Source organism: Ceratotherium simum, chromosome 10 (genome assembly GCF_057802395.1).
Source record: "Ceratotherium simum simum isolate JZ-2026a chromosome 10, ASM5780239v1, whole genome shotgun sequence".
Classification (NCBI taxonomy): Eukaryota; Metazoa; Chordata; class Mammalia; order Perissodactyla; family Rhinocerotidae; genus Ceratotherium; species Ceratotherium simum.
Genome location: NC_141909.1, coordinates 13,492,107 through 13,508,311, shown reverse-complemented (window position 1 = coordinate 13,508,311; position 16,205 = coordinate 13,492,107). Strand labels below are relative to the sequence as shown.

Sequence of the window (16,205 nt, the reverse complement as noted above, 5' to 3'; positions counted from 1 at the left end):
AACTCAGCCACTACGCTACAGGGCCGGCCCCATAATTCTTCTGGAAACTTCTGTAGTTGGTTTTGTGAAAGCCCTTTTTTTTTTTAATTAAAAATACCCTTTCGTTATTATAAAAGTAGTAAATGTAAAGTGTAGAAAGTTAGGATATACAGACAAACAAGACTGAGAAGATGACAATACTAGACTCCTGTTGCCCAGAGATTACCATTGTTAACATTTCAGTGTGACGTCCTTTCTGATTTTTTCTCTGTATATGTACGTTCTTTCCATCTCATGTAATACCCTGGCCATACTCAAATTTCCCCATCTGTCCCTCAAATGTCATTTGTATCTGTTTATTTTAGAGTGAAATACACTGCAGGACCACGTATTACATCTGGTTATTAGGTCCTTTGGACTAATTTTAATCTGGCAGAGTCCCTCCTTATTTTTTTTCCTCGTGATCCCATCTGTGGAATAAACTGGACCAGTTGTACTACAAAATATTCTGCGTCCTGAATCTGTCAGATTGCTTCCTTGTGATGCTACTTCCTTGTGATGCTAAATCCACAATCCTCTGTATTTACTGAAAACTGGAAGTTAGTTCTAAAGTCCAGACAGATACAAGTTAAACCTTTTTGGCTAGAATCTATCATGAGTGATGTTGTGTGTTTCATATTTCATTCATGATGCTTAGATTGATCATTGAATTAGAGGGGTGACATTCTGACCTTTTCATTATTTTTCTGCAAAATAAAATTTGGCGTCATCCACTTGGACTATGTATATATCCTGAAATACCTTTCCTACTGGAGAGGCAGCTTACGTGCCCAATTTTTTGCCTTGGTTACCAGTTTTTGACTAAAGAATTGCTTAGTAGCCTCCTCAAATGGTGATACATTCAGTTTTTCCCGTTTTCTCTTTTTTGAGTGTTGTTACGAACCCTTGAATTTTCGTTAATTCCATGTGTTTCCATTCACTTTAATCATTCTTGTGCAACTCAAGTTGTCACCACTTTGGCCAGTGGATGCCCCTTCCGGACGCTCCTTTTGCCTTTTTAATGAAATCCATTTTTATTCTTGAAAGCTACCTTGCTTTCAGGCATAACTGGATATTCCAGGCTCCCTATGCTCTTTTCCCTATCCCACACCTGGAGTCTACTGTTTCTCCAAGGACCCGCCTCTGGTCCTTCCAATGGGTAATTGTACGAGAGTCAGAACCTGGTTGCTAAGGGTTGCTTCTGAGGTGACACTGCTTCTAGGCCATGGGCAAAACTAGTAAATATCTTTCTAAAAATTTATGAGTTCATATTGATATTTTTGAATCAATTTTAATGTCATACTGTTTTTACTTAATTTCTTTTCTCTTTCACCAAAAATGTTTACTTGCTTTATCCTACAATATAAAGAAAAGAATTTTACAATAAATTGATTTTTACAGATCCAGTAGCTGAGGCATATAGAAGTAGCTAAGTGAACATTACATCACATAAAAGACACCCTTGGCTTTTCGATTCCGTTGGCAGAGCTCTTACTAGCTACAATAAACTACTGTTATTGTCTGAGCCATAAAGCCATTTCTGATTATATTTGATCTAGGAAAAAGTTTTAAATGTTTGCTATACCCTGCAAAAACATATAGGGTGGTACGTTATAGTCTTAATGTTTTTATGGCTATATCTCTCCATATAAAACGAAACGTATTACTTATCGTGTGAAAAGATTGCAGCATATGTCTCCCGGTCCTTTTAGGGAGGTGCCACTGTTTACATTGCAGTCATTGGCATCATTCCATTCCAGCCTGTGCAGACTTTCTCTTCCTTGGTTTTATATACCTTTCTTTAGTTCCTCACAGTGTGAACAGGTGGCTGGGAGTGCCCCTGGCTTTGATGCCGACCCTCCCTGCCCTCGTCGTGTGACGCCCGTCTCTATTTGTGTTCGCAGGTACCTGTTTGCTCTGCAGGTGAAACAAGACCTGGCTCAGGGCAGGCTGACGTGTAATGACACCAGCGCTGCTCTCTTGATCTCACACATTGTACAATGTAAGTTCTGTCGGTTTCCTTTAGAAATCTTGTCGGAAATAGCACAATGATCTGATTAATGGGGGAAAAAACTCACATTCACTAAACACAATAACAATGTCCTGTGTGATTTTGCTGTTAGCGTGAATGCCTATAGGTGCAAAACAGTACTCCTAATTTCATTTAATATGCATAGCCCTCAAACATTGACCCAGGAATTCTGTGTTCTGATGTTTGTCTACTTTTTTCAAGGACTAGTACGCGATTGTTAATATCTTAGTTGTCTCAAAGGAGAAGCATGGATGGACGGTGGCGAAGTAGACTCAACTTGTTCTGTTCTGTTCTTGGATTTAATATTCATCCTTGAATATGGCATGTTAGCTGTAAGTCATAAAACTCTCAAAGATTTCACTTCTTGGTTTCTGCTGTCTAGAGTTCAGTGAGCTAAGACGCATGAAGCCGGCCTGAATCCTAGTGATGCTTGAATTTCACTTTCTTAATCTACACAGAGGACAAATTAGATTGTGCTCATTCTAAGGCTTACTGACAACTCACCTGGGCAATTTTTTCCTTCTTGGCCAAGGCAGAAGTTACCTGAAATGGAATGTCCACATTACGTTTCCTGAAGGTAATCATGTGTGTAGACCAAAGTCAACATATATAAGCACTAGTATTAAAAAAAAGTTGTGCTATCATATCACTTTTTAATTTCCATTGTATACAAAGTAGTCCCATATAATTGGCCCCACCCCACTCTGATAACTGCCCAGTCAACAAGATTTCTAAAGGTTTAGAGGAAGTGTCACTTCTAGTAGTTAACAAATTACCTTAGTCTAATATGAGGAGGTGTTTCTATAGGCCCTGCTTATCTTCTTATTTTTTATATCTGGGCATTATTAAATATCTACCAGACATAGCAGATAGATGTTTTCCTACCAATTTGAAAAAAATGATGTGAGAAAGGAAAAACAAACAAAAAATAAGTATCCTTTATTAAACCTTACTCTGTGCCAGCACTATGTATATTATCTCATTTAATTCTCATAACAACTCCATGAGATCAGTACTATTATTATTCCCATTTTACAAATAGGGAAGCTTTGGCACAGGAGGTTACATAACTTTTGCCTTTCCTGTGTGTTTAGTCTTTCCACTCCCCACAGTGAGAGTTGAGATAGAGGCCTTGGAATCAGGCAGACCTGGTTTCAATTAGTTGATTGATGATCCTGGCATGTTACTAACCCCACAGCCTCTGTTTCTTTTGGAACATAAGAGTAGTAGAATCTTTTTCATAAGGCTGTGAAAATTAAATGATAGCATAAATACCCAACCCGTCTTAGGTGTTCCATACGCGTTACTCTCCTTTCTTTCTCCTCACTCACCTAGAGCCCTCCCTTTCCAAACAATGAGAAATTTTCAAATGACGCTTCCTTATTGGAATGGTAACTTCATAAAATGTCTATGACCCCGGGGTTTTTGTAAGCAGAAGAGAAATTACTCAAAATCTTCCTGATGCTATTGAGTCTTGTACCTTTTTCTTCCTCTGTTCCTTCCTTTTTAAAGCCTGTTAACACGGTGACTCTCACTCACACATACGGGATGTGGAGGCTCACTGGTACCCAGAAGACCTCGTGCTCGTCTGGTAGGCCCCAATTCCCCAGACACAACAAGGGGCTCAAAATCCCTTGAGAATCTTGAGTTCTGCAAAGAAAATGAAACAGATAGGTTCAGAAGTGCTCCTGCTATTTACATACCGTTTGATGTGCACTGGTGATACACAATATTTTTATAATCTTATAAAGCCCCACTTCTGCATTTTTATGCAACCCATGCGCTTTGCCATGGAAGGAGGAATTTCACAGAATCCTCTCTGAATAGTGTGTTGACTTAAATTATTGATAATTATTTATATTATCAGTAAGGTATGAGTGGTCGACTCGTTTCCCCTTTGCAGAAGCTACATTAATGCTGATGGAAAATGACCCCTGCTAAGCTGTATGTTCACCTCATCGGTATCCGTATACCCAACCTAAATCATTTTCATTTTCCTCCCTTCTTTCATTTGAATGCGTGGAGTTGTCTTTCAGATATTCTATATTTTTTCCTTTGCTCCTCTGTTGCTAGCCTTCTATATCCTCTGTAATATTTCAAACTTTTCATTTTCTCTAACTTATTATAAATTAATTAAGTAGGACAAGCTGATAAAGAGAAGAATCAGACACTAGATGGCCCCAAGGTTGAAATTCCGCTTGTGTAGCTGGGAGGCATGGCAGGGCCACATTTTTTGCAGAATTATGCGCGGCAAAATGGGTTTCTCAAAGCATATCTTCATGAGATTTCATTGAGTAAAATCACAGGTTTTGGGTTGTTGTTCCTATTTTTTATTGTGAGTAGACTGCTATGGAATTTAGTACATGCATAAGCTAATATGACATCTTGGCATAAAAATATTTAAAAATCTTAAGTCCTATCTTGAATATTTATTGGTTCTCCAAGTCTCCAAACATAAGGAGGAGCCTGTTTCTTCATTTCCAAGAAGAGAACACGTGGAAAGAAAATGAATTTCATAGTCACATACCGCCATTGCATTTTCAGAGGGCATTGAAAGGCAGGTGACTCAGAAGAAAAGACGATTAGGTGTATTGACCCTGATGCCAAAGGAAAAACTGGAATTCTTAACTCTTTTATATTGAATTATGGAAAAGAGTGTGTTATAAAATTCATATGAGTTAAGAAGCCCAAACTTAAAGCTCACAAGAAATTTAGGATTTAGCTGAGTCCCCATATGCAGTCAATCTTCATTATTCACAGATTCTGTATTTGCAAGTTTGCCTCCTCTATAAAATTTATTTGTAACCCCAAAATCGATACTTGTGGTGGTTTCGTGGTCATTTGCAGACGTGCACAAGATGGTGAAAAATTTGTCACCCTGCGCACACGTTTCTAGCTGAGGTGGAACGAGGCGACGTCCTGCCTTCTTCTGTCAGCCTCATACTGCAAACGAGTTTCCTTTCACGGTCTATTTAGTGCCACACTTTTTGCATTTTTGTGCTTTTTCTTGATGATTCCTCTGTTTACAATGGTGCCCAAGCGTAGTGTTGAAGTGCTGTCTGATGTTCCTAAGCGTGAGAAGGCTGTGATGTGTCTCATGGAGAAAATAAATACAAGCGTTAGATACACTTCGTTCAGGCATGAATTATAGTGCTGTTGGCTGCACGTTCAATGTTAACGAATCAATGATGTATATAGAATATGATGTCTTTCAACAGAAACACACACGAAACAAGGTCAGTTGGCAGAAATGTTATTTCAGGAGTCTCACAGGAACCTAACCCTGTAGCTCCCCTAGGAGCAGTAGTTTAGTATTTGCTAATTCGGTGTTCATGGGAAATTTATAGAACATAGCTACCGTGAATAATGAGAATGAACTGCACTTTCTTGAGGCCAGAGAGGAAGAATTACAGAAAAGTCAGTGCCGCCATCATCAAGGCAACCAATGAGGATGGCAATATGGCCAGGCAGGTCCCCACGCTTTGTGCTGTTTTCTGTGATGGAGGGTGGCAATTTTACTCTATTAAAGGAGGGAGAAATTAGTCCAGAAAAGGCAATTAGAAAATGGTGTTGTTGATCTGTCATAGCAGCAGGAAGAGAGTGAGTGAGTGATTCTGCTAGTGGCAGCTGGTGCCAGGTGAGTTGGCACTGTTTCGTGCAAAGCAAATATTCTCAGCAGGTGCGATTTATGGCAACGTATAGGCCATATCCTGCATGATTACTGGAGGTGCACTGGCTAAAGTGTGGCAAGCTGCTTCACGTGACGAAATGAAAGGTAGGTTTCATAGCAACAGTTACTTGCTTTTACTCAAAACAGCTGGGCTCTGGTTATTAGGCTACTTTTTATTAAGCTTGTTACACAGACTATATGATGTTTGAAAAAGAAAAAGGCATGCCGTACCAGAGGTATTAAATTGGTATAAACTGAGCTGCAGCTAGTGTTGTTAAGGTACAATTATTATTTTAAAGTGCCATCATTTAAATTGCCAGATTACAGCAATTTGGGGACGATGTTGAGGTACATGAGAAAAATATGCATCCTATTTCTTGTAGATGAAAAATTTATAAGAATTTACAATCTGACTAGTCGTTTCTGAGAAGAGGACTGTAAGAATTTAATAAACTTTAATTTGTTTTAGCCAAACTAGAATATGTACCTTTATAACTATTTATGATTGTCTTTTCTCTATATGATAAAGCATTTGAGGTTTGCACTAATAATTGTTATACATGAGTTTCAAAAGTTGATTTTGTAAAGTCCTGAAATTTGAGGGCTTATGTAGAAGTCATAGGTCATAAACCATGTATCAAGAATTTACTGCCTAGAACAGAAGTGACCCCTAGTTGGGTGAGGAGGCAAAAAACAAACCAGGAACATGTCTGGCTAAAGGTAGATGATTCTGAAGTTTTCTTTCTAACTGTTAGAGATGAGAACAAGTGGAAGCCATCATCGCACATTGGCACAGTTGTTAAACATGTCCTCGCATCCCATCTTCTGACATCTGGCTCTTAGGAGACCCACCAGCTGGGATCGCCTTATATTGTCAGCTGGTTTCCAGTTTGTCAGCTGGGGAATAGTCCACTGGAAATATAACAAATTGTGGAGTATTAATCATATATGGCCAGTTTTTCTTTCTGTCTCTTTGTAGCCGAGATTGGGGATTTTGATGAAGCATCGGACAGAGAGCACTTAGCAAAAAATAAGTACATACCTCAGCAAGATGCACTAGAAGACAAAATTGTGGAGTTTCACCATAACCACATGTAAGTCTCATTCATTGTTTCATGTTTCCTTTGAGCTGTTTCTCTCTGTCCTTCCGAAATACATGGACACACACACACACACACACACACAGTAACTATTGGGAAGAAATATGCAAAGGGTGAGGGAAAAGAGACAGGGGCTCGTGTGGGCGTTGTTACTCTTCCTAGGCTCTCAGAATGCGGGTCACTCACTCAGGACCACAGCTCTAGGCCCCTTGTTTGTTTTCCTGTGAGACCGAGGTAACACTGGAATTTTAGGACACCCCGGGCTTTGAAATAAAAGAGAGAGTGTAAGACCAATTAACAGGAGATCGGGGGCCGGCCCCGTGGCTTAGCGGTTAAGTGCGCACGCTCCGCTGCTGGCGGCCCGGGTTCAGATCCCGGGCGTGCACTGACGCACCGCTTCTCTGGCCATGCTGAGGCCACGTCCCACATACAGCAACTAGAAGGATGTGCAGCTATGACATACAACTATCTGCTGGGGCTTTGGGGGAAAAAATAAAATTATAAAAAAAAAAAAAAACAGGAGATCGGGAAGGGACATGGTCAACGAGAGATAAAGTAAGAATATCGTGAAAATCTGGAACCTTTGTACCATTTGCATTTTGGTTTTTTGTTTTGATCAGTAAAATACTTTCAAAGGATCCTCTGTGCCTTTTGTTGTTGTTGTTGTTGTTTGTTGTTGTTGTTAAGGAAGGCACTTGAGTCCTGGTGATGATATGAAAGAGTGTTGCCTTGAACTTTGCAAGTTTGTCTGTTGTAAGTGACTAAAACCTTGTTTTAACACGATGGTGTTTTGCTTTTATGTGACCTTAAAGGAAACTCTTTGAGATTGCAAAAAACTGGCCAAGTTTGAGATAGACTTTTTGGGGTTTGTGTTACACGAGCAATAGAGCTTTAGTTCCAGCTGCTTGACTTGGGGTTATAATGAATGGGAGGTTGGGTGTCATCTGATCGGGTAACCCCATTGTTGGTGATGAAATGCCTTTTTATTTCCCAAGAGAAGCTGCTTAATCTCAAATTAATAGACACAGGGAATTCAAATCACCTGGCCTTTCTCTTTGATTTTTGTTCTGTCAGTGGACAAACACCAGCAGAATCGGATTTCCAACTCCTGGAGATTGCTCGTAGGCTAGAGATGTATGGGATCCGGTTGCACCCTGCTAAGGACAGGGAAGGTACTAAGATCAACCTGGCTGTGGCGAACACAGGAATTCTGGTGTTTCAGGTAAGAGCATTTAGAACACAGCTCAGTTCCCTTGGTGATGGAGAGATTAGAGTTGGACCTTCAACTCTGATTCCATGTTGGGTGGTCCAAGCTAAGACCTCTGATTGTTATTTTTAGGTAAATAGGGAAAAACTAACCTCATCTCAGGGCTTCTGTTTCTTTCCAGGCCCTCAACTTATTTCATTTGCCTTTGCTTTGGTTGGAGAATCCACAAATATAGATTTATTTGCATTTATTGATTTCGTAGGGTCGCAGAAATCTGTCTCTCTCCTCAGACCTATGCTTAGAACATAGTATAATGGAATCAAGATTTCAGATCCCCAAATCCTTTTCCACACTTGCACATGATATTCATGTGATCCTTTTTTGGTAACCTAATTTGATTTTTACCTGTCAGCTTATTTCTGATTTCAAATTTGCCTCATTAAAAAGAAAAGTGTAATATGCACTTGGAAGATATAGCAGTTTTATAAATTCATAGACACCCTGTCCATGTACTACAGTAATTTTGCAGCACAACGCACACTGCACTTGGATCCTTCCCTGTGTTTTACTTAAGGACATAATGATTTTCTGCGCTCTGAAATGTGTGCTCTCTTGATCACACTGCTGTTGTACTGTTTTATTGATTAATGCTTCTTTTTCTTAACCTCATTGAAGCGTTATTGACATACGGTACAATGCACATATTTAGAGTGTGCTGTTTGATAAGTTCTGATATATGTATATCCTGTGAAACCACCAAGGAAATCAAAACAACGAACATATTCACCACCACAAAAGTTTTCTCCAGGCTTTTCTTTTAACCGAAGTGGGTCATCTGTGCTTTGGTTTCAAACAAGTGGATAAAGCATCTGCCTTTCTCATGAAATAGGGTCAGATTTCACCAGGTTTTGAAGGTGTAAATACGTGCATGACCAAAAACTCTTTTCTGAGCTCTGCCAGGTTTGGTTACATTTCTCCCTTTGTATTTCACCAAAATAGCCCAGGTGCTTCTCTGCTCCGTTATCCACTGGTTGTGACAGACACTAATCATCACAGACTCCCGTCCCTAGAGGAATGGAAGCCGGCTTTCATATGGGATAGTGGGGAGAGCAGGGTGGTATTTGAGGAGGGGACTTCCTGACAATTTTGGACCTGCAGAAATCATCTAGGAGTACCTGATGAAAAAAAACGACCACAAACCAAGTGTAGTTTTCAGTACTCCCATTAAACTCCAAAATCAAAACCCTTAATCATTTCTAAAAATCATAGAGGGGGAAAAGAATTGTCTCACAATTGAGATAATTTGCTTCGATTGTGTTTGAAACAATCCAAATATTGAGAATTGCTCAGTAATTTAATCATGTACAAAGGCTGTATCTCAGAATTAATCTTCTTGCCGGAGCCTAATTGCTTCCTTCTTACCAATTTAAATAAATGGTCCTGGTGTTCAAGGGGACTCCGGAGGAATTCTCATTTTAGTTGAGATGACAGGACAGATGGGAGCTGGTATCTGGCAACTCCCCACGGTTTCTCCACCATGTCCCACCTGGCTGTCAAGGATGAGGATGTGTGAGTCCTTCCTGGAGAGTGTTCTGTGGCCTAGAAGACACACTGAAGGCAGGGCCTCCCCTCCCCAGCCCTGCTTGTGCTGTTGGAAGCCTGGTGGGCATGGGTGCCAGACCCCTGTGGACGAAGGGGGTGATTGCTACCCTGCTGTGTTGCCTCTGCAGATATTAACAACAGCTGCTGTTTCAGGCACGTGCTCGGGAGTCTCATTGTGCCACGTTAACTGTGTGATTTTGGACAAATTAAAATATATCCATGCTGCAGTTTCCACATCCGTAAAATGAAGATAATAAATCTCGCTGGGTTTGGTGTCAGGTTTGATAAGAGAAGGTTGGTCAAGTCCTTAGGATGAGTGCCTGCCACTCCGTAAGTGATGGTCGCTAATTATTGTGGTAGTTTTCGTGGTTTTTATTTATCTTTCTCTGTATCGTTCCGTCGGCCAACCTCTTCTCTCCCTGGAGACAACCTTAGTTGGAAAGCCAAATCATATAATTGGTGAGAAATAACGATCCAGGAACGGAACAGGTATCATCCTATAGCTGCAGATCCTGGGAATTCTCCAGCCTAAGGCGTTCTTACTGAGTGGTCTATCATCAGCCCTGCTTTCAGCTCCCCACAAGCAAAGCACACCAACTCCCACATTGCTTCTTATGCATTTCCTGGCTCACTGGCTGATACCTTTCTCTTAGGGTTTCACGAAGATCAATGCCTTCAACTGGGCGAAGGTGCGGAAGCTGAGCTTCAAGAGGAAGCGCTTTCTCATCAAGCTCCGCCCAGACGCGAATGTAAGTGGCTCACCGGAGGGAGGGGAGACCCGCTGAGCCCACGCTGTGGTCCTTGGGATGGAGGGGCCATGCTGGGACACAGGCTGAAACTGTGGCCAAAAGCTATTCAGGTGTCTGAGTGTCTGTACGGAGAGATGTATCCAAATGCTTGGTACCTCCACAGCTGCCATTCTCAGTAGACAGAAGGTGAAGAATGTGAAGCACAGATATGTGCCTGCGGGGAGGGTCACTTACCTGTGCAAATATGGGCAGCCCCTCCTGACAAATAGCCAGAGCTGTGCAGTTGTTGCATCTCTAGCTGGGCCGCCTCGAGACCCCATTCAGCATTCTGCCATATCCCTGCCCACACAGCGGCAGTCCCCAACTCTCAAGACCCTACTCTTGTCCCCAAACGTCTGACAGCACAGTCTCATGAGCCAACCAGGTCCCCCCACCACCACTTCCTGCAGAACCCCTAAAGATGTCACTTACACTGGAACTGGGTCAGAGGAGGAAGAATAGCATCTTCTTTGTCTGCCGGCGATGGCGATGGAGGAGATGGATGATAAATCGCTGACTTCCCCAACCAGAACTTGGAGGGCTTTTTCTCATGGAAAAAAGATTACAAATGGCATTCTAGGCTTATAGGTTAACTACAGTATGGATCAAATAGGCTTTTGTGGCCTGACCTGGGAAAAGGCACCCTTTATAACTTGCTTTCTATGGGAAAACGTATTTTGAGTTCCAAAGGGCTGAATTGCAGCACAAACTTTGTTCATAAGTTGGAACTGCACTGCCCAGAACTGTGAGATCCTCCAAAATAGTTGGAACTGCTGGGAACGTGAAGGACTGTGCTAACTTTCATTTCTATAATATGGCCACTTAAATTGGGAGCATTCGATCTGAGAATAGAAAATTACCATATCCCCTTTCCAGAATCAAAGGACGTGAATTTTTCGGCCTTGAGTGATGCTTTTGTGCTCCAGCAAAACATGGTCATTTCCTGTATGGTCCCTGGGGCCACCTGGAGGCTTGAGCCATAGGCTTTTTGATAGAGAAAAGACTTAAGTCCAATATTCAAAGTTGACATGAACCATGAGGGAAACAGAAAGAATTGTGTTTCAGTTATTTTAAGGAGGCAAAAAAGGAGTTTCAGTACCTGGATTTTTTTTTTTAGAAAGAAATATAAGCCAAGTAGACAAAATTTGTTTATGAGTCCTCTCAAAAGAAATGTTCTGACTTCTGCTGAATACCCCTGATTTCTGTTAGTTCCTCTAAGGAATTCTGTGCGGAGGAAAATGGTTGAATGATGACCATATTTTGTCATTAGCAACAACTATATTTTACTAAATATGTAAATTTGTGATCATGCTATAATAAAATACACAACTGAAATTTTATTGGACAAAATTGGTTTTTGTCCATTTTCTTATTTTTCAACCCAATGTCTGTGGGTAATGGAAAAAAACTGAAGTGATATTTTCTCTTTTTAGAGCTCGTACCAGGATACCTTGGAATTCCTCATGGCCAGTCGGGATTTGTGCAAGTCCTTCTGGAAAATTTGTGTCGAACATCATGCCTTTTTTAGACTTTTTGAAGAGCCCAAACCAAAGCCAAAGGCTGTTCTATTTAGTCGAGGGTCATCATTTCGATTCAGGTAAGGATCTCCCTCACACCTCTCCAATTGCCATGCGGACATTTTCCCCGAGACCTTTCTTTTCTGCTGCCTGTCGCAGCGGCTGGGTTGTGCAGCGAGGAGATAGATGAAGGTTGGCCCCCAGGAGCTGCAGCGGGCAGGGTGCTGGTCATCCCACAGGCTCCTGGCAGACACTCTCCGTGCTCTGCTTGAATGTTAGCCACGAGGCTATCTCCCCAGCCACAGTAACTCCTAATGGGACTCTCTAATTCAGAAAGGATTTCCTCTCTGTGTAGATGCAAGTGTCTTGTTAACATCTGGGGTAGCTTCATAAATGCTACCTTCTGTCTACTTTACTTTTTCACTCATTCTTTTCACAGATATTTGAGTGTCTACTGCATGTCAAGTACTGTTCTAAGCGTTGGGGATATACAGTGGACAAAATTATTCCCCCCTTTATGAAGCATGTGGACTCTTGGAGTGGCTGATTAGTAACCAAACACAAGATTATTAAGTGGTTTAGTTAATTGAACATTTTCTGTTATCTCTAAGGGAAATATCAAGGGGCAGAATGGTCACAAAAACACAGGCTCTCTTAGGGCTGCTTTTGCTCCTGGCTGGCTGAGAACCCCCATGTCCCCAGCTGTGGCAGGAGGGAGTCACGGTGATGGGGTGTCGTGTCACGTGTTTAAATGGATGCCTTGGTGTCTCCCCTCCCCCTCGTGGTCTCCATTCTAGCGGGCGGACTCAGAAGCAGGTCCTGGACTCCGTGAAAGAAGGAGGGCATAAGAAAGTGCAGTTTGAGAGGTAAGAGGAACTCGGAAGCCACTTACGGTCTGAGAAGGTCCTTCTCTCCTGATAACGGCGCTTCGCTGCGCACTCGCTCCTCACCCGCTCCTCACCCAGGCTCGGTGAGTTACAGAATCTCTGCCTCACGGTGCACCGCGCTGGCTTAGTGTCGCACGGGAGCGCCCGAGGGCCGGGGCACTTACTCCAGCGGATGATGAGAAGAGGAGACTGAGGGCACCAAGTGAGGAAGAAGAGGAAGCTGGCAGAGGCCAGGGAGGGAAGAAGAACAGGAGTTTACAGTGGGATAAAGCACCGTCAAAACTTACTTGGGGCCCGCCGGTGGCTTAGCGGTTAAGTGCTCGTGCTCCGCTGCTGGCGGCCCGGGGTTCAGATCCCAGGCGCGCACCGACGCACCGCTTTTCAAGCCATGCTGTGGCGGCGTCCCATGTAAAGTGGAGGAAGATGGGCACGGATGTTAGCTCAGGGCCATCTTCCTCAGCAAAAAGAGGAGGATTGGCAGATGTTAGCTCAGGGCTGACCTTCCTCACACACACAAAAAAACTTACTCATCAGTGGGGCCTTAAATATTTGGGATTTGAATTTAAAGCCTTTCTATAAACGTTTTAATTAAGTAAAGTTTGGATGAGAAGACACAGGATGTATTCTTGTTGTTGTTAGCAAATGCTTATATCTCATGTGCTGGGCACTGCTCCAAGCTCTTTTCATCTATTAACTCATAGAGTCTTCATAGCAGCTCTGTGAGGTCAGCGCTATTTTATTCCGTTTTTAAAGCCAAAGACAGTGCAGCTCAAAGAGGTCGAGTAACTAGCTGGTTAGCTAGGTCTCAGAGCTGGCAAGCAGCCCCTAGTCAGCAGGCTCCGGAACCCACTGCTCCTGAACATTGCTCTGCCTCCCGGGGGAGAGAAGCAGGGAACCCGGAGGGACTAAGATAGAAGCGGGGAGGGTGAAGTGACCCTGCACCAAGGACTGTTGAGTGCATGTGGGGGTTTTTTAAACATTTTTGTTTTTACATTTCAATACATTTAAAAGTTACAATAAAGTACAAAGAATACAGCGAACACCCATATTCCTACTATTTAGAATTAACTATTAACGTTTTAACATATTTGTTTAGGGTTTTTTTTTTTCCTTCTTATCTTATTTGTAGCTATCATTGTTACAGATATGGCTAAAACCCCCTTTAACCAATAGCCTCATGTTTCTGTTCCCCGTCCCCAGAGGCAACAGTTGCCAAATTCCTGTTACTTCTCTTATCCGTATTCATGCATCCAGAAAGGATATGTAGAATCGCTCTGGGGTGTGTTTTCATTTATATAAATAGTATCATGCTGTACACAATTCTGCATCTTGCTTTTTAATCCCTACACTGATTTTGAGATCTCTTTTAAGTGTTTTATGGTATTATGAATGACATTTGGTATTACATTTTATTTATCAGATTCCCTGTTGATACACATTTAGGTTGTTTGGTGATTTGTTTTGTTTTTGCTGAAACAAACCTGCTGCTGTGACCATCCTTGTATATTTCTCCTGATGCAGATCTGGGGTCCTTTCTCCCTCCCTGTATCCAGAAATGTAACGTTCAGAAGGTTATTTGCCTGCTTATCTAGATATAACAAGCCTCATAATTTTCTTGGATGATCCACAATTAATCTTTTGAGAATCACAGAAGAAGTGGCTCAGGTCTCTGATTCAGAGTGTGGGTGCTCCAGAGATTTTGTGTATTAATTTGGAGTATTTTGAAGAAAAGCTGGACGTTCATTGGAATTTAATCGCTCTATATTTACAGTTTCATGCATTTGAGTACGGGAAAAGTTCCCAATGCTTGTTCACTGGGGAGGAGAGGACCCACAGACTAAGGAAGGGACATGATGAAGGAGAGGCATGAGTGGCAGTAAAGCCAATTCTTTCTACTGTTGAGTCTATAAATGCATTCACGGGGCAGGCCTTCTTCTCTGAACTTAACCCTGTGAAAGAGTTAGCTGATTCATGGTGATTGCCTCTGTTATAGAACTGATCTAAAAAATCATTACCCAAAATACATGAATCGATTTCATATTGTTAGACCACAGCTTGCAATTCAGAGCATGTGCGGCCCCAGCCACCTCCTCCCTCCCAGTGACTTTTCCATAACCAGAAAGTTAGTGCTCAATGGCCAGTGCTCCAAGCCAGCTGTCCCACTCGAACAGGAGCAGGGGATTGCTGAGCCTTGTTCAAGGTTTAGGACCCCCCGAACCCTACAAGTGTTATGGAAAGGACGACTGGGTCTGTTTCCAGGGAGCACGTATGCAGACTACTTTGGGTGCCGGTGCCTTCATTATTGAGGAAGTGCCTAATGCTGTTATTTTTCATTTAAAAAAAAAAAAAAGAAAACCTCACCTAATTTTAGCTGTCTTATGTGATTTCTCCCAGGAAACACAGCAAGATTCATTCCATCAGAAGCCTTGCTACACAGCCTACAGAGCCGAGTTCAGAAGTGCCAAAACAAGTCAGTAATGGTCATATACGAGGATAGCTCTGTTTTCACAAATGTGCTCTGCTGAGCACTGTGTTTCATAGTATGCTTCCGGGTTCTTTGTCCTCCACTTTTGAGGTGTTTTATAGAGGAGAGTCTGGTAGCGTGCCCTGACTCTGACCAGACGCAGGCTCTGTGCCTCTGTGCACCTCAGCCTGGGCTCACAGGCCCCGCAGTGTGTCCTTTTTCAGCTGGCTTCCCATCCTCCCTCTCATGCTCTTGCCACAGAGAAGTTTGCTCTGTTGGCCTGGACTCAGCTTAGGGGTGGAATGATCCACCGGAGCCAGTAGAGCTGAACCCACCCTCCAGCTAAATGGGTGCACTTGTGTGAAGTGATCAGGACCTGCTTTGCAACTGATGGGCATAGCTCCCCTTCGGTGCCAAGGTCAGGACCTTTCGCCGGCACAGGACTGGGTGGTGAGTTCCCAGGGCTCGTGTTACAGGGCAGTGACCACAGTTGGCAGGAAGAGACATTATCACTCTTGCTCTCAGGGTGGTAAGAGCTCATTTTCCCTGGAGTCGGTCTGTGGGTGAGTTTTCAGGGTTTTCTCTACAAGAGAATAAGAACTTTGTTGGGGAAGACCATGCAGGAGGTTTCATTGTGTGAATCCAAAAAGAGTCCTTAACCTGTCCATTCTACCCTTAGAAGTGTGAACAAAGAAGTTTTTGTCATTTGTCTGAAATCTGTGTCAACTTGCCTTTGGGGGTCCATGATGTGTTTTCTTCCGCTTCCTGCCCGCACTTCCTTGGGAAGCCCCTATAGGCTAGAAGGGCTCTCTTGTTCCATAGAAACTTTGGAAACCCGATGAGACTGTGGGTCCTAGAAAGCAGAGACAGTACCTAACTTGTTCTGCCAGAGACCCTGCATTGTCAGCTTCCACACCCTG

At 42.5% G+C, this 16,205-nt stretch overlaps 1 protein-coding gene across 5 annotated transcripts in view; it reads left to right on the top strand.

The window, feature by feature from the left end:
- FARP1 (FERM, ARH/RhoGEF and pleckstrin domain protein 1) overlaps window positions 1-16,205 on the top strand; it is a 291,100-nt gene that overhangs the window by 215,613 nt on the left and 59,282 nt on the right. For all 5 annotated transcript variants that reach the window (XM_087435901.1, XM_087435902.1, XM_014781832.2 and 2 more), the window contains 7 exons: window positions 1,923-2,020; window positions 6,700-6,814; window positions 7,895-8,042; window positions 10,283-10,378; window positions 11,851-12,014; window positions 12,732-12,800; window positions 15,216-15,291. In XM_087435901.1, coding sequence (XP_087292027.1) covers window positions 1,923-2,020; window positions 6,700-6,814; window positions 7,895-8,042; window positions 10,283-10,378; window positions 11,851-12,014; window positions 12,732-12,800; window positions 15,216-15,291 — 766 coding nt within the window. The remainder of the gene's footprint in view (window positions 1-1,922; window positions 2,021-6,699; window positions 6,815-7,894; window positions 8,043-10,282; window positions 10,379-11,850; window positions 12,015-12,731; window positions 12,801-15,215; window positions 15,292-16,205) is intronic.